This window comes from Anas acuta, chromosome 16 (assembly GCF_963932015.1).
Source record: "Anas acuta chromosome 16, bAnaAcu1.1, whole genome shotgun sequence".
NCBI lineage: Eukaryota > Metazoa > Chordata > Aves > Anseriformes > Anatidae > Anas > Anas acuta.
The window spans coordinates 14720297-14742364 of NC_088994.1; the positions used below are offsets into that span (position 1 = coordinate 14720297).

The following is a 22068-nucleotide window of genomic DNA, read 5'->3' on the forward strand; positions in this document are numbered from 1 at the left end:
TGCGCAGCGGGAAATAAAAAAAAAACAACGCAGGGAGGTGAGGGAAACTGGAATGAATCCCAGCCCTGTGAGCTTGGGGGAGGATGAAGCAAGAGGAGTGGGGATGGGGCTCGTAGCTGAAGTCCTGTCTGCACCAGGGGACACCAATGCCCTCCAGACTATCAGCTGTGCAGGTCTCCTCTCTGCGCCACTTTTATAAATGTCAGCATTAAATCTCAGAGCTAGTGAGAACGATCGCTTGGATGCATCCCTGCAGGGGATTTTCCTGTTTCTGCATTTATTCCTTCCCTCAGCAAAAATTGCCCTTTCTGGCAGAATTTTCTGTAAAGGAGGGCAGGCCACCCAGGGGAAAAACAGCCTGCAGCACAGGCATTTCAGCATTTGCCATCTCTGCATGGACTTTACATTTCTTTTTCTTTTCCTATCATATCTTTTTCTGGACCATTTTCTCCCTCTCTTACCACACTGCCCTGATGCTGACTTTCAGTCCCGGCGTTAAATCTTCGGTCACAAACTCACAGTTGCAGCTTTTGTTCTCGTCGGGAATATCTTCTCCGGGGAGGCTTGCTTCTGGGTTGGGGAAAAGTAGGAATAAAAGACAGCGTGTTATTATTCCCCCACACCAGGCAAGGAAGGGGAAACTGGGTTGCAAACAGCAACCCTGGGGGAAGCACTGAGAGCTCTTTGCTGAGCATCCCAGTGAGAACATCCCCAGCCATGCTAAGGCGACATCCAGCAATGCAGGACCCTTTCTCCTTCCTCAGCCCTATATAAATATAAAATTACCATGGATGTCAGCAAGGGGTTTCCTCTCTCACTATAATCCTGTACCCTGGCTAAAGGGCTGGAAGGGGTCACAGACCTATTTAAGCACCCCAGGTTGCAGCTCTGCCCTTCCTAGATGGTGAAAAGAGTGTCAGTGTTACCCATGGGTTTTAAGGTCCCACGGGACCCCAAACCCACACTTTCCCAAGCCCCCACCTTCTGAGTTTTGCCGGGACGCAGCTCCCTTGATGCGGAAAGCTTGCCGGGCTCGGCTGCGGTCTCCAAAACTCCAGCTCTTGGGCACCTTGCTGGGGCTGTCCTCGATGCTCTGGTCAGCGCTGGGGGACCTCCGGATGCCCTGAGCCTGTGGAGAGCCTTTCCCTTTGGTGCCAGCACCGCGGGGACTGGAGAAGACACGATCTTTCAAACTGACCTTCTGACTGTTCAGAGAAACACGTTGAAACAAAGACAAAAAGGAGACAGCAGGAGGAGTCATTCTGGAAACCACGCAGTCCTTCCCCACCAGCCATTAGAAACCAAGAGCACTTCCAAGCAGCAGTGAGATGTAGCTTTGCTGTTGGCTTTTCTTTCTTTCTTTCTTTCTTTCTTTTTTTTTTAAGATATATATTTATTTTATTTATTATTTTTTTTAAGCGTTGTAGAAATGTTTCCGCCATAATGAGTGAAATGGGAATGGTTATTAAGAGAGAAAAAATAATGAGGACTTGAACAGAAGCCCCTCGTGGGATGCCAGGGCTGGCGGGACAGAATGACGTTAAACGATGAGGTTATGAGTCCTTAAATCACTGATCGGCTCCGATCATGAGCGAGGAAGCTTTTCTTTCACAACTGCCTTCCAAAACCCTACATCTGATAAGAAAATACCAATAAAAAAGCCTTTACCTTAGATATTTAACTTTACTTGGAAATACTTTATTTCTGGTGCTCAAACCTGTCCTTCCCCCTTCATTTGCCCTTGTCCTTCCGCCCTCCTAAAATACAATCTGCCCCTTTTAGATCTTCCAAAGAGCATTTTTCCAGTCATATATTTAAATACTTCAATATGAACACTTAAATACACAACTCCTTTATATCCTATAAAGATTCCATCTCAAAGCCAACTACCACCTAGCTGCAGGTCTGCTACAGGCTCCATAAATATACAAAGCAGAATTTTACAGCTTCAAAATACGGCAATTTATTGATGTTTTTCTATTAGAATCCAATTTCCTTAATAATGTGTAATAATGCTTTGAAAAGAAGGTCACTGAGAAACTGTCAGCTGAGCCAGCTTTAATTATTTTCCAAATTCTGAAATTTGTAAACAAAAACTTCCATCCGAATGACGATGACAAATTTTCACACCAAAATTGCAAACCAAAAAGCTCGTATGAATCTTTAGGAAAGGGCCAGCTTCTGAGAGACAGCCCCGGGGGAACCCAACTGCAAAGGGTTCTGGACAATTTGATATTCTCTGAATAGCGATTGATAATTAAAATCTACCAATAAAGGTTTGACAACCAGTGCAAGGCACCTGTGCGTGGAGCTAAGATTTTGTAAACAGGCGACTCAAAATGGAGCAAACCCAAGGATTTCATTTCCAATACCCTGCACCATTGCAGCAGCCTCTTATCCTGCTGCTGCACACGCTCCGCCTCCGTTTGCAGGCACAACACTGCTGGAATTTTGATTTCCATGTCGGCTTTCCAGGTCACCAACCAAAGGCCTGTTTTTTTTTCTGTCTCTCGGCAATGCCACCTTAAAACTCAGAAGCAAACGCTCCTCCTTTGCCTTCAAACCCAGCACGAGGTTCCTCAGCCAGAACTTTGCTGCTGCTGTTTGAAGCAAAGCAAACTGCAGCTCCCTTCTCCCAGCTGCATCAGCTGCGCTGACAGCACCAGACATTTGTTTTTGTCAGGAGAGGAAGAAGGCGTGACTTGAAGACACACGGGGGGCAGATTTGTTGAGTAAGAAGGTGCTATTTTTACAAAGTCACTTCACATTGTGAGACACGGAACATTTACACGGGCAGCAAGGTGCTTAGGCAGCATTGGCTGGCATTGCCCAGTGCAGGACAGGGCTGCCTCTGACCATTGGCTGGGCAACAACTGCAGGCCGAAGGATGCAGATAAAATCTGCTCGTGATCAAGTTTTGAGAAGAAAAGGAAAAGTAGAAAAATGCATCCAATTAACGATGCATTTTTAATTCAGTGAAACTGCAGAGACAGGTGCTGGAGATTTAATTTCCACCTGCAAAGTGCATCTGAAAGCCAGGGGCCAGCAGACATTCAGCACAGCTGAAAATCAGACGGGAGGCACAAATCTGTACAGGAATCCAGGAGCAGGCATGTGCCCAAATACCTTTCTGGATGTGAGCTTTGGGCCCTGATGCTACCAACAGCACCATACACAGCAACCAAATGTTAAAAAGCAATTCTTTCTCTGCATTTCCTGGGTGAGAAGCCAGATTGAGGTTTTATTTGTCATTTCATCCTAAGTAGGCCATTTGGATTTTTTTTCTTGATTTTAGTTAATTAAAAAAAATAATAATATTCTGGAATCTACTGTATTTCAGTAGCATTAATGCACTGAATTATCCAGCCTTTTTTAAAATAAGTTTTACACCAAAAAAAATCTGCAAAACATGAACATTCAGAATTCAAAACAATCTCTTTGTGCCTCATCCCTGTTGCTCCCATCACCAATTTCAGCACAAACCCAGTTGCCTATCACTGAGTAAAGCAGGGCCTTTGCTTTGGGGCCCTTCCCATTTCCACAGTAAACGTGCTGCAGATGACTGCAAGACCCACAAAAGGCCAAAAAGAAAGCACTGAGCTCAGGGAGGAATCTGAGGGAAGGGTTTCAAGCCTGATAGCACAAGGTGCAATACTTTTATGTTTTAAAAATTCTCGTAGAAATCTGATGAACAGTTAGGGTCTGGGTGGGTTTTGTTGCTGAGCACTCACTCCTCAGACAAAAACCCAACACCTGATGGAACTCTGGGGTTTCAACAAGGACGACATGAGACGATATGAACAATTCACTGAAGTTTTCCTTCTGCCATGCAATTCTCTCACTGGAAACGACACCTGGAATTCGCATGCAAGCCCAATCCCTGCAGAGGGGGATGCTGCTGGGGTCTGCAGGAGCTGGCGGGCAAGAGTCCAAAAGAAACAAATACATACAGAGAGATGTGTGTTGTCAGCTAATCCAAGATCATGTTCTCGTTTAACCAGAAAGTCATGCAGAGTGACACAGAGCGTGCCAGAGAAGTGGGTTAGGTGTCACTCAATGGGAAATGGACTTGGGATCAGTGGACATCATATGTGTTGGTGACATGAACACGAGGAGAGCGGTAATCCAGCCACACACAACACGAATCAAAGCTTGCAGTCATGATGGTGAGAGCAGTGTGGGCACACTGCACGCACCTTGCTCGTTCCAGGGGGAAGGGAAGGGAAAATAACCGCTGGCTTTGTAATCAGAGATTATGGGAAGCCATAACAGCGTAATAGGATGTGCTTTGCTTCCTGGATCTTTGTAACTACTTTAAGTTGGCAGCTATTAAAAATGTTTCCGGTCTGACTTCAGGGAAGGTTCAGAAGACTTTCAGATCTTGGCTTGAATTTACAAAGGATGCAAGAAGCTGAATTGACTTTTTTTTTTTTTTTTTTCTGTGGCCAGGCAGAAAACCGAGAGCCCCCAAGGGAGGAGCATGTAAGGACTGATCCCTATCCCCAGCACTTGACAGAAGGGTGCTCACTGCTTTAGTGGCCCAGCACTCAGCAGGAAAATGCACGAAAATTAACCTTTAAATGAGCTGCCACCCAGCCTCCTTAGGATGCTGGGGGCTTGAGCTCTTGTCTGAACCCCTCTGCTACAGGGGTTCATTCCATAGTCCTCCATGGTATTAAACCAGCACTTTTTAAAATATGGACTATAATATTAGCAGAAATTTTGGATCAATGAAAATAATCACCTGTAACTTCTTGCCATTGATTTCAAACTACACTTGAGCAATTGCTTCATTCTCTTCTTTCATTTTGTAGGCCAAACTGAGTTAGGCTGTCATGGCTCAGATCCACCTCAGCCAGTAAAAGTGTTTCTTCTGAAAAGCTATGGCCAGGAGAAGCAGGTTATCTCTTGCTGGGAAATGAGGCTGTTATTCCATCCGGAGCTTGTGCTGAGCTCATGGCGCATGAGAACAGCTTGTTAAAACCAGGCAGGAGAGCCAGGAGTGAATGATACCCTTTATGAATCACTGGGCAGAAAGCAATTACTGGGGACATTAAGGCAAGGAAAGTATGTCTGTGTGTGCAAGGCTCACCATGGCTAGAGCAGAAATCACCGGGCTTAAGCCTGATTTACCTCCAGTGATTTCAGAAAAGCCATTGCGAAGGTGAACTCAGCCCTGCAAATGCAGTTGCTAGAAGCAGAACAACCTGGGCATAAGAAAAACAAAAAGAAAATTCAGCCAATGATCAATGTCATGGTGAGTAATCCTCTTCTCTTCCTCACAGCCGTGGTGTTAGGCTTGGGTTGAAGGAGGTCACTGAAATCACAGCTGGAAAGACTGGCACTGTCCCTGAAGCCACCACCTAAGCCTGGCCAGTTGTGGGACCTTGGGCAAGCAAAGGGACACCAGATCCAAACACATCATTAATGCTGGTCTTTGGTATTTTGCAGCATTTCTGTTATGTTCTCATCCCTCTCTTCCTAACACAGAGAGGTTTTTTGGTTTGGGTTGGGTTTTCTTTTTATTTTCCCAAACTGATGTTGGGCACTGTCAAAACCCACACTGCACATGTCCTGCATCTTCCAGCAGCCTTTAGCTATTTGCCAGCTCAACCAGAGCATAGAAAAACAGCTAGATTAAGTTTTCAAGCTTGGATGATTATTTCTTAAACAAGACTTTAAGAAATGCTGCACCCAGACCTGCAGGCCAGTCAAGGGCTCTGCAAACACCTTTCCTAAGCTGCTCTGTGTGCCATTTCCTCCTGCTATCAGGTTCAAAAGCCTTTTACAAAGCAGAACATGATAGACTTACTAATCTGGCTTGGTATAGTTACACTGGTGTCTAAATATGCACGCATTATTGTGTTTATTGACCAGAGATCATTGGTTTAGTACATTATGAAACCATGGCTCCTAAAAAGTTCTCTATTAATTTACCTCCAATGAGTTTTCAATGATTGCCTCATTGTTCACTGTGATTTCATTATATGTATCCGAGATGAAGGCTCCTTAGCACTCAGCCTTAGATGCATTGATGTGCTGGCATCTGCCCCTAAGAGTCTGTGCAGCGGCTGACTGCAGGCAGGTAGCCCAGGGGTCCAGGAAATCCAGATATTTCAATTATTTTTATGTCCTTCTAGGGTTGACCCACAGTTTTACTAATGCACAGTGTGTACAACACTATATTCACGATGCAAGTAACAAAGATGCCCTTGTAGCTACTCTAAAATTAAAGACTCCTTCGTAGCATGAAGCACACTCCATAATCCCCCTTTGCAAGGTCTCCAATGGATTAAGAAGATCTTGAGATAATAATTTGTTTCATCCTCCCTTTCCCTCACAGAACTCAAGATGGAGGAGATGAAATGAGGACCACAGCAGGAAGGAATTCAGTAGAACATAGGAGAAATATATTGGCTTTACCAATTAAAAATTCATGCCTAGAAAGACATGCAAGGAAGACATTAAGATCAGAGTGGCTGATTTTCCAGAAAACAGAACTGGACACGGACAGGTGAGAGGAGAGCATTACAAACATCATTGCTTGTCTTAAACTCTGCCCAAACCAACCTCAGTGCTAAGCAATGAAAGGAGCCTTTCTGTGGGAGGAGTCCCTGCCCGGATTACATTTCATCCTCCAAGGATAAAACAACCTCACCTGGCAAATGGAAACACTACAGAGCGTATGATAAACTTTCCAACTAGGCTATTAAACAAATCTTTGCTTTCTGGAAATGTATTGAAATGTCGTCCATGCAACTGATAATTACCCAATATTTAAACCAGTCCTTTCAAGGATGAATTTCAAGGAGTGCTAAAGCACCATCAAAACACCTAGCAAGAGGCTAACTCAAAGATTCAGGCTATTTATCCAGGTACAGTAGAATTTCCTATCAGAAACCTGCCATCATGACTATCAAACAAGAACTGCTGTCATAAAATCTAGGTCATGCCCCCTGACTCTTTGTTACCCACTCAGAGATGGGATTTACCACGCTACTTCTGAGCTTCTGGTACACACAAGTCTCAGATATGAGCCTTAGCCTCTAGTCTGACACGTAATAAAAGTAACCAGCAAGGGAAAAAAAAAATAGCAAGGAAGGAAAAGATATAAGTTGGAACAATTAATGGAGAAAATCAGAGATACATTTTTTTTTTTTTTTTAATATAACTGTAGTATATCGGCTTTCTGACGGAGACAGAGACTGGTGATTTTGAGAATTAAAATGGACTCCAAGAAAGAGCATGCAAAAATCCAGTTTCACAAACATGCTGCATCACTCAGTGCCCTGCCCCTCCTGGGCTTTCACCTGCCTGGCCTGGGGGGAAGAGCTGATGGGGCTCACCTGCCAGCATTCAAAGCATGCAAACTCTGGGCATTGGTAGTTGAAGAAGGTGCATGTCTGCTGCCGAAAAGCAATGTCTGGGGCAGGGGAAAATTCTTCCAGTGCAGGCACGAAAGTAGATATCTTTATACACAAGGAAAATAACACATGTATCTGTGTGCCCTCGTGGTGATCAGATGAGTGCGCTAAGGGATGCTCCCTGGGAATTCTCTGAAGCCACCTAGCGATTGCCGACTTGATGGAAAAGATGAAAACGCGGCTGGTACAAAACGTTCTGCTCTAGCTTTCTGTTCCCCACTGGATCTAGAAACAGACCCATTCACAAGGCCAATGTCAAGGCTAAGGAGAACCCGTATCCCCTACGTCTGGTGGGACAGGCTAAGATTAGTCCTTCTCTAGCTGCGTAGTAGAGGTGCTAGATAGGCAAGCCGTGGCTTCTAAAGGCCACACGACTAGGAAAGGTCAATTTGCAGTGTTCAGAGAGCCAAAGGGATGGTGATTGAGTGGAGGGGGGAAGCTGGCATTTCTCGTGCTACTAACTTCGTATTGCTGTGCAGTGCAATTCAATTTGCAAGGATTCTCTGGACCCTGAGGAGGGATGGAGTGATGGGGAGGAAGGGGTCTTGATTTAAAAAAACAAAAAGATTACTATTTTTTTTAATTTTCCATCATTTGTTAAACTTTGTTTCCTTGCCTCCTTTGTTGCTGAACAGTCACTGGCTTGCTAGCCCAGACCAAATTCCCCATCCTCATCTCTGTGATTCAACAAGTTCTGCATGATAAGCAGACAAGGACGCCGCTAATTTCTGAGCGGGCAATGGGGAGGCTCTTTCGCTTTTATTTTACTCATCTAGTACCTCTATTAAGCAGAGAAGTGATCAGAACGGGTGGTAGCAGGGTAGAGGGAGAATGAGCCGTGCAGCTTTTGATTAGTTCCGTGCGACGCATTTCCCGTGGTACCTAGAGTTTCCTGAGCAGCATCCGCAAAGTGACTCCCTGCACGGTTTGCTTTTACTGGAAATGAGGGGAGAGTAAAAATTAGACCTGGAAGCAAATGCCAGACAGGAAACTTTTGATTACTGACTCTAGGTTTAAAAGACAGCTGACTTGAGGGCCACGTTCATGACAGGATTTTTATGCTTGAGCATTCAATTTTAAAAAAAAGTAATTAAGGTGGTGTCTGAAACTTGTCTTGCTGTGGTCAATAAATGTCATTATTAGAAATGACACATCCTGCTTTGAATTGGTGGCATCTACAATTGAATGAGTCCTACAGGAAGACAATTTCCAACTGCATTGGGAACAAAAAGTATGTTCTTCTTCCTCTAAATAGATAAAAAAAGATCATATTTTAATTTTCTGGAGTATGGAGAGCCGAAAATTTAATTTGTATTCTCCAGCAACACCTGAAATGGTTGAATTTATTCTTAAAAAAAAAATTAAAAAATAAAAAAATCTCACCAAGTGAGCTAGTTAATCTCTGAATTATTTGCACTACTCATAAAGGTAATAGCATTACATTAAGCCTGGCATTAAAAAAAAAATCCATATATAAAAATGGAGTGTGGTGCAGTCCTTTACAGGAAGGCATTTGAACATCAGCGTTCACATGCTTAGTTTTCATTGTGCTTGTCCAATGGCCCCTAACACTTTTGGGGTGATTCAGGCTTTGTGGACATCCCACCATGGCTCTGTGAGCCCTGCCCAGAGATTGCCACCCATGAGGGTTCTCCAGGCCATGGAGTAGCCCTCTACCTGCGGCAGGGTGATGGGGTGGCCCCAATTCACCCCCTGGGGCACCAGCACACAGCTGCCCACCAGTGTTCCCTGCTGAATTCACAGGCAGACTGAAAAGGATGAAAGGGCACAAAAACCCAGTCTCGTTTTCAGCTCGAATTCAGCAGTCGGAAGAGCTCGTGGGCATGCACAGAAGGAATTTGTAGAAATTCCTACTGCTTCGTGCTAGGTGCAAGCTCGGGCGATGCCACTCTCCCCTTCCCGGGCGCTCCTCGGGTGCTCAGAGCAGGACCCCACGTCCCCAGGACCGGTGGCACTACTGGGGCTGTCCTGGAGCTGGGGTCCGGGCATCGTAGCATGGGGTGAGATATTGAGCATGCAGAGCCCAGGGGGGATGGATGGGTTCCCCGGGCTCCCTGCCTCCTCTGCGGTCCCTACAGAAAGATGCAGTCCCTTCCGTGCAAATAATCCGCTCCCCTAAAGGCAACTGATTATTTCCAGATTACTGTCAGTCCCAGCATGAGTCTCTGACACTGGTTTAATGGGTTAAAAGGCCAAACACCAACCCAGGCTAACACAGCCCTGCGGGCTCCTAGGGTTGGCACCGGCTCCCACAGGCAGCAGGGGTTGGTGCCACCCCAGGCTGGGGGAGCAGGGGCCCAATGAGCCAACCAAAGGCATCCTCCAGTGCGTACAAAAGCCTTAATCACACCCCTGAGCAGAGCTATTAGTGTCGTGTGTATCTCAGACAGACATATACATACACTGATATAGAGAGATATACGCACAGATATACATACACATTACAAAGTAGCCCAGTCCAGCATTCACCCAAAATAACAGCCAAGGTCTTGCTGGGTTCATTAGGGTCGAGGACAAACCACAGCTGAGGACAACCTTTTAAAGAGGTTCCTCTCATTACCTCTAGAGCTTAACTCATGCTGGACAAAGTAATCTGACTTTTAGCTTCCTAGTTCCTCCTTATGTTTCTTTTTTCTTTTTCTTTTTCTTTTTTTTTTTTTTTTCTGATATGAATGCATTACTGTGATCATCTGGTTCGTTAATTTTTAGCTTTTTGCCCAGTCATATTTTGGAAAACACAAGAGGAAAAAATCTGGTTGTGGCTGCCTTCAGATGTGTACCAAACCATCTGGGAAGGAGCATCTGGAGCGCACATTTCATACAGGAGCCTCCGTAGCCCTGGCTAACCATCCGTTTGCCTTTTTGACATTACAATCAGAAGACAAAATAAACAGAGACAAGATGCCACAGTAAATTTTCAGCCCGATTAGCATACGAGTAACCAAAACCCCGTCAGCCTCTCCGAATTGCTCGCTTTGTGCAGCAGGCGGCTGCTCCTCCCGGCCGATGCACAGCACCGGGTGGATGCAGTGCCCAAAGCGATTGCTAATAGAAGAGTTTCTGTAAGCAGTTTTAAAAAGTGGGAGGAAAATAGAAAGGGCGAAGGGGTTTGTAACAAAAGGCCAGCATCTTTTCTGCCCATGGCAGCCTGGGCTCCACGTCATGGGAGCTGAGCTCCTGACCCCCCAGAGCAGCCCAGCATTTGGTCAGAGATGGATGCAGACAAGCTTACGGTGGGAAACAGAAGAGAGATGACAGAGAAAGGTCAGAACCTGTCTCCCAGCCAGGCTGCCCCAGTGTACGCCAAGACCCAACCAAAGGCCACCCGAGTCATTGAAGGTGACCCCAAGCCTCCGCTACGCTAACCCGGTCACCTCCCGGTGTCCTCCCAGCCCAGGCAGCAGCTCTCCCAGTGCTGCCTCGACAGAAATCAGCACAGCCACAGCAGCACTGGAGTCAGAGGGCAGCATCGTTGCTGACGCACAGGCAAGACCCCATGGGCTGGAAGGGCACTGTGGATGCTCCTGAATCCGGCAAGGCAATGCTTGTTCTGCACAGTGTGTTCCCACGAGCCGGGCCAGCATCTCTGCTCTGACTTCAAATATAGTAAGAAGCAGCACAGCAGAAAAGCCATTTCTGTTCTGTTTGCTGTAAGGACTCTGCAGGATGTCTGCTGTGGATATAGGAAATCAGCCACTCCCTACACATAGGCACAATCAGAGCAAAATGCAGCTATGCCCAGATGAGAGAATATACATTTCACCACTGCAGTGAAATGGAAAGTGGTAAATCCTTCACTGGCCAAAGCAGTAACAGCACGGTGCTGGGGCCTGCTAGCAGAGATGATTCAACCCGAGGAGTTTCCTACATGAAAAGGTCACCACATAAAACAGACCATGGTTGGGTGATACCCTGTCAGGTGGGCTGGCAAAGGGGATGAGTTTTCTTGTGTCAGGATGACACACTGAGCATCACTGTGAGGCTGCTGGAAATCAAAGTGGGTGGGACTGTAAGAGATTCAGAGATTTTTATTCAGGAAAATAGCTGGCCTGGGGCCCCTCTTTATATAGGGACATCTGCGCAAAATGCCTTCCTGAGGTCTGAGAAATTATCAGAAAGAAAAGGGCAGCAGGAGCAGGTAGAAGAAATGTTGTCCTAATGAAACAAGAAGCAAAGAGCTTTGGCTTTGCTCTGTCAGCTGAGCTGAACAATCTGGAAAGTCCTCTGTGGTCACATATACGGCAGCCACAGACCTCAGCTTAAGCACTCCTGGATTCAGGTTTAGCATCTTACAAGGGATGGCAACAGCACCATCGGTGTCACCAGAGACAAATACAGGAGCAGGAAAGCAGTGTTTGGATATTACCCTGATGAAGAAGCTATACATAGTAAGAAATACTCCGAAAAAGGGCAGTGAAAGGTTATTTTTACTTCTTTCTGCGACAGAAGATTAAGAAAGCAATTTTGAAATTGAACAGGAAAAACCTGCAACTTCTGTGAAGAAATATTCCGTCTAACTTATTGTACTCAGTGCTGAAAATGAACCCTGCAAGATGGGGCAGAGCTAAAAAGGGAAATACCCGCAGAAGTAAGACCAGTGCCTGTGACTGCAGGGACGCAGGCTGGTGTGACCCTATGAGGGACCATCCGTCCTCAGATTTCTCCAGCTATGGAGCTGATTGGGTTGAAGAGAGATTTCTTCTCGCTGCAGTCATGTGGCTGCGAGGAACGTGGGTTTACCCTTTGATGCAGCCAGTGTACGCGCTGGCTGAGATGGGGCAGCGAAGCAGCCAGGGCCTGGGGTTAAAATTCTGTCCCTCCTGATGCCAAGGGCAGGGTGGCCAAGATTTCAGCCTTGCTCTGCTCCCAGAGAGCACTGCCCTGTTTTAATAAAGCTGGATGGAGGCTGCCTTGACTCTCACTGTGCTAGCAGATACCCCAAATAAGAACAAAAAAAAAATAAAAATTCTGGCTGGTTGAAACATGATCTTGGTGATTTGATTTACTTGGCAGGGAGTGGATGGAGTGCTATGGAGGTTCTGCTTGCAAAGAAAAGCTCAAATGAAAGACAGAAAAAAAAAGAATAGGGGGTGGGGAAGGAAGGGAAGAAGGAGGGAAACAAAGAAGGAAAGGTGAAATTTCTTTCCTTTAGTTGGCACTGTATCTGCCCAGACATCTTTGGTTGGATTTTGTGCTAGGAAAAAAAAATTAGTTTCTGTCCTCTGATAAGCTAAAATGCACAGCAGAAAGTTACATCTGCAAAACGCCAGGTTGTAGTTATGCTTCTGAAAAACATGTCTGCAATATCTTCTGCAATATTTAAGATGTTAGCTAAGTTCTGAGATATGAGATGGAAAATCTGAAAGTCAAGCAGATGACCTCCACAGATCATCAGTTTTGTGTCTTGTTTCCTAAGAAAAAAAAAAAAAAAAAAAAAAAAAAAAAAAAAAGAGAGATTCAATCCTAAAATTACTTCTTGAAAGAAGTGGGAAAATAGAGGAAAACTTCCAGAATTAAATAGTTCTAACAGGACAAAAAGTATCCCAAAAGTATCCCAAACACCTGACCCGTTGCTTTCCCTGGGACATGTGAGTAGCCAAAGCTGTCCCTGAGGTCAGATTTGTGGCTGCCCTGGGAAGGTGCTCGCCACATCTTGGAGGTGCCCAGCTGAGCACTCTCTGCACGTGGACTCAAAGACAGGGCAGGGGCTGTGCTTCACCTGCAGGGTGGGAGGCCAAAGGGACGTGCAGGGCAGCGTGTCTCTGCCACCCAACGTGGTGCTGTGTCACAGAGCCCTTCTGTGCCCTGCAGCCAGAGGCATTCAGGAGCTGCTAGCTCGGCGGTGATGGCTTTGTGCTCCCACATCCCCACTACACCAGGCGAGGACACAGGCGAGGCATCACCCGCTCCCTGAGCCTGCTTTAAACCGTTTCAGAAAAGAAAGCAGCATAAACCAGAGCCCTGCTGTCGCCCCGGATAAAGGTCTGCCAGCTCTCCCCGTGCTGCCCACCGCTGTCCCTCTCCCCCTACAGCCTCGCTATCCTCATAGCCACAGCCCCAGGCAGACTGGAAGGAAGATCTGATTTAAGGTCCAGCGTTACACGTAGATACATCGGACTGCCACAGCACAGAAAAAGCACGTCAATACCTAGAATGCTTCCCTCGATGGCGCCACGACATGGTACACACACGCACACACGTACATAGAGATCTACGGGTAATGCATGGGGATGGCGTGCTGGCAGTGATACAGACCTTGGCGATGGTTCGGGCTGCTGCTCTTTCCTTTAAACAGAAGCAATAGTACATTAGCATGGTGTCAGGTGGCAACAGATGTTGCTGCTTCACTGTTAAAACATAACGAAAAGACAATACCAAACAATACAGCTAAGTGGAAAGTTGTGGACAGAAGAGAGGGAAAGGAGCGCTTAATTCCTGGAGTTTCTGGCCTGGACAGGAGATCACTGGAGACTCACACAACCTCAGAGAAGACACATACAATGCACAGGGCTGAAGAGTTGATCCCAACCCACCCTTGTGCCTACACAGGACTGAGACACCTCACGGCTGTGTGATTTGTGTGAGCACAGGAGGACTTCTGTGGGCTCAGAGAGCGGCCCCTTCCTTTGGAAATGCGTGGCCTTGAGTGGTTTCTGCATGTAGGGAAGGATTTGAACATCTCCTGTGACCCTGGGGTATCTCTTTATCCTTCCTGGCCATCAGGACAGAGCTAATGCCAGACCTGCTGATGCACAGCTTCACTCCCAGTGCTAATACTGGGGGAGTGTGTTGGTGGGAAGGGGTACAGACCCCTGGCACCCCTAGTATCCTTTCTGCCTCCAAAGCCTTTGGCAGATACTTTGCCAAAGGCACTGTTGGGGGAGTAGGGAGCCACAATTTTTGCAGTCAGTCTCCTACTGAGATCCCAAACCACTTGATTGTCCTGAAAAATCACCACCTGCAAAAGGATAGACATAGCACCACAAGCCAACATAAGGCCACACTAAAAAAAAAAAAATCCATTTCACTGACCAGGCAGCTTAGTGGCATTTCTCTGCAGCAATGAGGAAAACTTGTTCTGCTTTCAACTATTCACACCTTCACGGCAGGAAACTGCAAAAACCAGCCCTGAACCAGCTTTGCCCTTGCAACTCCAGAAGAGAGGGAGCAGATTGTGTGTCTCAGCAGAGAAAAGTCTGCTTCCTCTGGCACCTGGCACAGACTGTCTCTGGTGGGGACAAACTGGACTGCAAGAAGAGCTGGGCAGGAGGAGCTCGACTGCCTCGCAGCGTGATGCTGTACAAGCCCTGGTCCTGCCTCCACCCCGAGCTTAGACCCTGAGATCTGCACAGACCCCGAATCCTGTCCCTTGTGCTGAAGGCAGCGGCCTGGAGAGACTAAAAAACGCCCCCCTGCCCTCTACTCATTGCTCTGTCCAGTTTCAAAGCCTGGCCCCAGGCACTATCTCAGATACTTACACTTTAAATTTTGCCATCAGACCCATTTGCCTCCAGATCTCCGTGCCCTGGTGGGACACGCAGCCCTGGGGCTGGTCCTGTCCCAGCCCAGCAGCCCTGCTGCAGCAAGGCCAGCATCTCTGCTCCATCCCCAGGGGTCTGCAGCTCCCCTTTCACCAAACGGGGCAGCCTGGCCTGCTTGAACCACAAGAAATGACCCTTCCTGAGTACATGTTTAAGCTGCAGGATGCCTGGCCTTCTGGGGCAGTAATTTATACCTCGCCACAGCAAATTTAGCAAAATTGAGGTGATGCTTCTGGCAGACACTGATTGGTATTCCCCCAACAGAGATGCTGTGGGATCAGCAGAGAGCATGGGGCATGGCTATGGTGACTGTTCTGCCACATGGAAATGTCAGGCTTGGCCTGATGGATTCACAGTGCAGGTCTGGAAACCAGGATGGTTTCCCAGAGGATGCTCACAGCAACACTGCTCATTTGACCCACCACCACGATGTGCTGTGTTCCAACTCAGTGGGATCTGTGATTTTTTAACCTGGTTATGAAGCCATAGGAAATCAGGACATGCTGTATGGTCTGGGGCAAGAGACTATGAGGGTGTCCCTTTTCTTTTTCTCACCACTAACATCTTGCCTGCTCTCAGGGGGAGGCGAGGAAAGGTTGGAGGGAACAGGGAATGAATTAGCACGTCGTGGGCTTGAGTCTCCTCTGAGGGTGGTGAAGAACAGAAAGGTCAGAGGAAAACTGGGAACACTACCTTAATCTAAACCTCTGAAAATACAACTTTGCATTTTCAGCCAAGCACTGTAACATTACTCCAGAGACAAATTAGGCTGAAGAAATGCATGTGCAGCATGGAAGAGGGATAGGGAGGAGGTCGCTGAACAACCCATGGGGATCAGCTGCCAAAACCTCTCACATCTTCAAGGTTGTCAATATGCAAAAGGCAGGAAAGGGGAGAAAAAAAAAAAAAAAAAAGAAAAGAGAGAGAAAAAAAAAAAAAAAGGTAGTGAAGTGTGAGCTTTCCAAGCTCTCCTAACTCTGCTGCTAACCTGAATGTTAGTCCCGATTTGCTCTTCAGGTTCCTCAGGAGCTCCAGCTGGTTCAGAGGCGGGATGAGTCTAGAGGGAGAGAAGAAAGGTGGTTAATATTCAGGCACAGCTGATTTCAGAGCCTCCCACCTTGGAAGCTTTACCCGCTGCCCCATCCTTTTAATTAGAACTAGCTTTGTGCCACCAACTGCAACTGGGGACAGCTGGGGAAGGCTGGAGGGGGTTTGCCTGCTGCTTCCAGCAGTGCCCTGCAGCAGAGAGGTGGGGAAGAGAAAGAGGGACAGCGAGAGAGAGAGAAACTTGTCTGCTGCACCGGGCTCTTAACCTCCCAAAGAGGCTGCCAGGGTCTCTGAACAGCACAGTGGTGTTTTGGCAGGAGCTGTTTTACTGCCTGTGGGCAGTGGTTTGTTTGGAGGTCAGTGCTTTGGCTGTGTATCAAGTGGAGAGAGGCTCCAGTGCTGGGGGCAGATGAGAAAATTCAACCCTGCTGCTCTCGGGGCAAGGAGATGGATGAGAGGGAGCAGCCTGGGAGGCAGAGGGGACAGGGACCTGAGGCCAGGAGCATCCCAGGAGAAAAGGCAGTGTGCTATGGGTGAAGATTAGCTGGTTCCCTGCTGTCTGTGTCAGGCTTTGCCCCCAAAAAGAGGCATAATCACATATTATTGCCATCTGGATCTGGGAGGAAGGCAGGGTTTCTTTTCTTTCTCATTAAAAAGAGACTGACAATGGAAATCCTGGTGAACAATTAAAAAAAATCAAAATAAAAACAAGTTACTAAACTGTTTTTCTTTTCCTTATCGTGTTGAAAGCCACTAAATTAACTCCCTTTTCCACCTTTGCTTTCTTTGGTTCAGAAGAGGAAGCCTGACTGTGCAGAGCAGAGGGCGCGCTGCGGCCTTCAGGCCTGGGGCTCGCTCCATAAACATTTTGCATTGAAATATCCTCAGTCAGGCCCCAGGTGGGACTGATGTGAGCTGGAGGTGTTGAGCAAGGATGGAGAACACTGCACACAATGGGGAAGAGCAGCATCGACTTCAGAGCTTGCTCAAGGATTTTGCATTTGGGGTCGAGGCCTATAGGGCCCAGCCTGTGGCTTGCTGCAGGATCCTTTCTGGGCCACCAGCATGCCAATATCAAACTGCTGATATGCTACACATTATGATTTGGCCCAGGGGGTGCGATGTCAGCAGAGCTCTTGCCTGTGGTTGTACTTGGGACAGGCGAGCAGGAGGACGGGATGTAGGCTGGACGGGGTGCTGTGCGGCTGGGGTGACAGCCCAAAGGGCCACAACCCCCAGAAAAGGTCTGCTTGCATCTGCTGGAAAATAAGCCACGCTGGTTTTAATGAAAGCAAGGAGGATCTACTCAAGCTGCCCCAAAATTGCAGCTGAGGACTGGAAGGAAAGGGTTGCAAGCTCTTGCACTCCCCTCACAGACTGATCTTGGCTGTGGTGCTGTAAGAAATGGGGCTGTTGCTAACCATAAAATAAAGGCAAGGATATTTATACCCACATTTTTCCAGCCATTAAGACACAGTTTTACAGTTTTCTTCTAACTGAAAAAAAGCAACTGGAAACGCCTTTCCTCTGCATGCGCAAGGCACATACTCAAAATGCAGTTGTTCAGCAGAACAGCTTCGGTGTTCACAAAATTGAGGCAATCAGAAAAATTTCCAATCCTAAGTATGGAGAAAAGAATAAAAATAGGCCTGAAAATTTTGGCTCAGCTCCCCAGTCCAGCTCTGTTCACTTCCACCCAGAGAATAGCACATCCTGATCTGATGAATTAATGATCCTCTTCACTCAAGACGCCAGGAAGAAGCTGACCTTGGTGCACTGGCGCAATGCAAGTGTTGGGCTGCCACCTCCATTCAAACCCACTGCAGGGTTTGCAGCTTCATTCCGAGATGGGAGAAGGTGGTACAAAAAATCACACATAATGTGCATGAAGAGGGCACAACTATTTTTCTTCAGGGAGTCAGTTTCCTAGTGAAGTCCATGCACAGCAGAACACAGGACACCAGCCCTACTTTCTCCAGCTGGGATCACAAATGCAAGGCTTCGATGCAACTCGGAGCTCAAGACCTCTTTAGCTATATTGGAGGATTCAGGACCCCAGAAGGGTCCTTTCTTTGCACTAGCTCATAGTATGAGGTCCACACTGTGCTGAAGGTGACAAGCTCTTGAGCCACCATAGATGCTACCATGCAAAGGTGGGGACACACAAGCAAACGTGGAGATTCCCTATTTCTGCTATTTCTGCTGTAGGGTGGTGAGCATGGGAGATGCATGACGGAAAAATAAATGCTTTACTCAAAATACAGTTATTAAAAAAGTGTGTTAATCAGCCACATACTTGACCTAAAATTTAATCTGAACTGAGCACTCAGTCTAACCTGCCATTACAAGAGCAGCTTGGAAAACTGCTACTGCATTGCATGAATTCACCAGAACCTCAAAGAAAAAACAGTGCCTGTTAACTAAGGGCTCTGCAAGGCACTTTAGCTGAGCCTTGCTATAACACGCTGAACAGAGGGCACCCTGCACTGGTGTGTGTGTGCTTGGGGACAGGCGGAACTGGTGCCATCGTGTCCTCAAAAGGCATGGAGAAAGGACCTCCGGCTGGGGCGGCTCACGTTTTCTCTCTCTCCTCCCAGTCCGTGTGTCAGTTGTTAGCAGGGGAAGCAAGTTTTGGTTAAAGGGGAGTTAGGTGAGAAGATCTTAACACCACAGGAGCACACACAGTTCATGCTACCCACCAGAGCACACATCTGCATCGCCGGCTGCTGCAGGGGACCCAGCAGTACCTATAGCTGCTTCCCGTCACCCACCCCAGAACTGCACAGAGAAACACCACACTAACTCCAGTTACAGGCTTGCCCAGCCAAAAGGAAAGTGAATTTGCTATTCCTGGTAGCACAGATAACGTTCAAGCATTTGGGGACAGTGGGGGATATCATGCCTCCGGCCAGGACATCATCAAAACCCCACAACACAAAGAGGGCAGCAGCACACAACAGTACACAGGAACAAACACAGACACACACACAACACGCACACAGAGACGATGATGATTTTTTTGAACAGCCCCAGTATGAGCGATTAAGCAGAGGGTGACAAGGAGATGGATACTGGGATGGGGACTAAAATGAGTCTCCATGCTGTGCTGGAGTTCCTACGAGGAGCCAGTTATTACCCTCACCATGACTTTATGTCTCCAGCCTAAGCTGTTCTTCATAACTGGGAACATTTATGAAGCTTATAAAATATTTTAATATAAGAACTGGAAGGGAAGAGTTGTGGTTTTATTTTACTTTCAGCAGTAGAAAAGTGCCCAATTCTCAAAGCAGGCTGCTGTTCTGCACGACGTAGCATGCATTCATAATCTTACACTTGCAATCACTGATGCAATTTGCTGTAAATTAAGCACACAGACAAAGTGGTAAGTGCGATTCACTAAGGTGGTAAAACTTGCATCTGTGGAAACTGGAACCAGGTTTGGAAATCGGGCACTAAATCACATCAGCCTTAATGGTGTTAATGCATTCTGTGAAGATTTAAACTGCTCTAGGAACAGAGCTTGGCCCACAGTCTTGAAGATGTGGAATTAATGGCTTGCATTTATTCCACATCTTCAAATATTGACTTTCCTACACCTTCAGATAACTACCTCATATAAAATATGCCTATAATTTGATATACCCTTTTCTGCAGAACCTGAGATAACGTTATTTGTAATAAATCTTACCCAGCCATTTACATGTCTTTTTGGTTGGACAGATCCCAAAAAGTTAAGCCTCAGAAGGAAATAACTGGGACAAATAACTGCTTGGCTCCAGGTCTCAGAAGGAAAAACTAAAACATAATAACCCTGCTGAGATGGAACATCCCTTTATCAAACCTCAAACTGGATTACTGGGGGGAAATCCTGAGTGATCATTTCAGTTAGCATACCAGACCTGCATTCAGTCTCTCCCTCCTCCTCAAAAGCAGGCACGGCCACTGCTGTGATTTAATTCTGCACTACCACTGACGTGTCCCACGGTGCCACCACCGGCTCTCACAAAAACAGGCAGCAGACGTGGTGTAACCTGGTAGGCTCAGCTCCTACAGCATGAAGTGAGATAAATGGTACACTGATGGATAGGGAAAAAAAGGGTTGGGGGAAGAGGAACACACTTGAGTGATGGAAGAAGGGAAATAGAAGTATGAACAGGGAAGGTTTCTTGTTAAGCGTTGTTATGATTTGGAGGAGGTTGGTAAGACCATCAAGAAATCATCCTTAAAAAAAAAAGCAAGCTTATCAAGCACTCTCGCATTCTCCTTCCTTAAATTGACATTTTGGCAGTTTCCCAACATCTGTGTGTACCAATAGCTAAAATGTGCATGGAGGTGCATGGAGTTAGTTCGCAGGCAGCAGGATGAGGAGCCTGGTTTGCACTTTCACTCATTCCTTTGAAAGAAACTGATCTTCAGAGGTTTCTGGTTTCGCTTTTTTAATTAAAAAAGGCTTTGCATGTTACAGTCCCAAACGAAGAACAAGGAGTGACATGACACACAGCTTCAGTCACATGCACTTCATACCTGGAGGCACCGTACGTTTGCGTTTGCGTGCTTTTCAAGTGTTTTCACCAAAGAAAACCAAAGGGACAAGAGAAAGAAATACAGGTCGGAGGGGAAGGGGGGGGGGGGGATGGGAGTGGAGGGGAGAAAAGAAACAGAATAAAGAAAATTAGCATATGAACGAAGAGTATCCCCTGGTGCAGATGCACTGGGACCAGGCGTGCAGGTGAGCACTGAGCGTGGGCTGAGCTCGCTCCCCACTGCAGCCCTCACGCCACTGTCACCCTTGGGCACAGGCTGCTGGCACCTTGCTCCGAAAGCAGATGGGCACCACAGGGCAGGGAAAATGTGGGGTCTCAGAGAGCTTTTGGGAAGCATCCACGGCCCTCAGTCCCATCAGGCAGGGACTCCTTGGGCCAGATGGATGGCTCCAATGCCATATTCCAGTAGGTTTTTTTCCAGTGAAAACCAATCTATCAACAGAGCTGAGATCAAGGCCTTGTTCTCATGAGTGATAACACAGACCAGATTCTTTCCTGAGCAAACCCAGTGGCTGATGTGTATCAGGTTAAAACGTGCAGGCACACCAAGCTGTGCGTGCATCATGACCCCAAAGGGAACCTGCATACACAGGAGCCGCACGCACATTGCGGGTTTGCTTCTGCTACATTTTGAGTTGAAAGATCCAATCTGAGCTTCTCTCGGAGACCACCATATTTTCCCCAGAGGGGCAAGACCAGCTCTACCGCAGTGATCCGAGTGATGTTCTGTGGAGACGTGAACTCCTCCAGGGCACGTGCACCAATTTTGGGCTACCAAGCAGCCAGTCTTTTTCAAAGGTGCCTTGGGAAGACGAGTTCAAGTCACAGGGCTCCTTCCAGGAGGAAGAAGCAGCCCGATGTTGAGCAGAAAAGGTGCCGAGACAGCGGTGCCTGCAGCTCACCTCCAGCAGCCGGGAGGGAAAGGGGAGCACCGTGTCCCCCCTACCCACATCCCAAGCACGGCATGCGCCCCAGCTGCACGTCAGCAGCCATCACCTTAATGCAGCGTGGGGCTCGATGTGCACGGCTGGCAGCACACGCCAGCTGGCTTAGGGAGGAGGGTAGGAAGGGTAGATGGACAGTGTGAGAGAGATGGAAGCGGCAGCCAGAACATACAGTTACCCCCCTTTTTTTTTTTTAATTAGAGGAAAAATATTTCCAATTCATTTAGGTGAATGCATCCAAAATGGACTCAAAAGATATTCAGTCCTTTCTTGGTTAAAAGAAAAATAAAACTGCCAACAGCTGAAGCCATCAGTGCAGCTGGGGCTCACCCTCCTGGGTGTCATTCCTACTGCCTGTGCACGGACAGGAACTGGGGTTTTGGGGTGAAGCTGAGAGCGGAGAAACCTGTGCTCAGGAAGCACAGGATGCAATCTTTCTTGGGCAAAAGGGTGTCCCTGTATGTCTGGCCACGTGGTAAGTTCAGTCCTTCAGAGAGCAGTAACACCTGACAAAGTCCACCGAAGCCAACCCTGGTGCTCTGAGCTT

At 47.2% G+C, this 22068-nt stretch overlaps 1 protein-coding gene across 18 annotated transcripts in view; it reads right to left on the bottom strand.

Moving 5' to 3' along the window:
• KCNQ2 (potassium voltage-gated channel subfamily Q member 2) overlaps nt 1-22068 on the bottom strand; it is a 69783-nt gene that overhangs the window by 20094 nt on the left and 27621 nt on the right. For 2 of the 18 annotated variants that reach the window (XM_068700450.1, XM_068700464.1), the window contains exons 9-14: nt 20558-20587; nt 15975-16043; nt 13701-13730; nt 8307-8360; nt 982-1205; nt 462-570 (exon numbers count right to left, since the gene is read on the bottom strand). In XM_068700450.1, the coding sequence (XP_068556551.1) occupies nt 462-570; nt 982-1205; nt 8307-8360; nt 13701-13730; nt 15975-16043; nt 20558-20587 (516 nt within the window). Of the gene's footprint in view, nt 1-461; nt 571-981; nt 1206-8306; nt 8361-13700; nt 13731-15974; nt 16044-20557; nt 20588-22068 lie in introns of those variants that run through there. The other 16 variants (XM_068700454.1, XM_068700465.1, XM_068700462.1 and 13 more) reach the window with 13 other exon arrangements.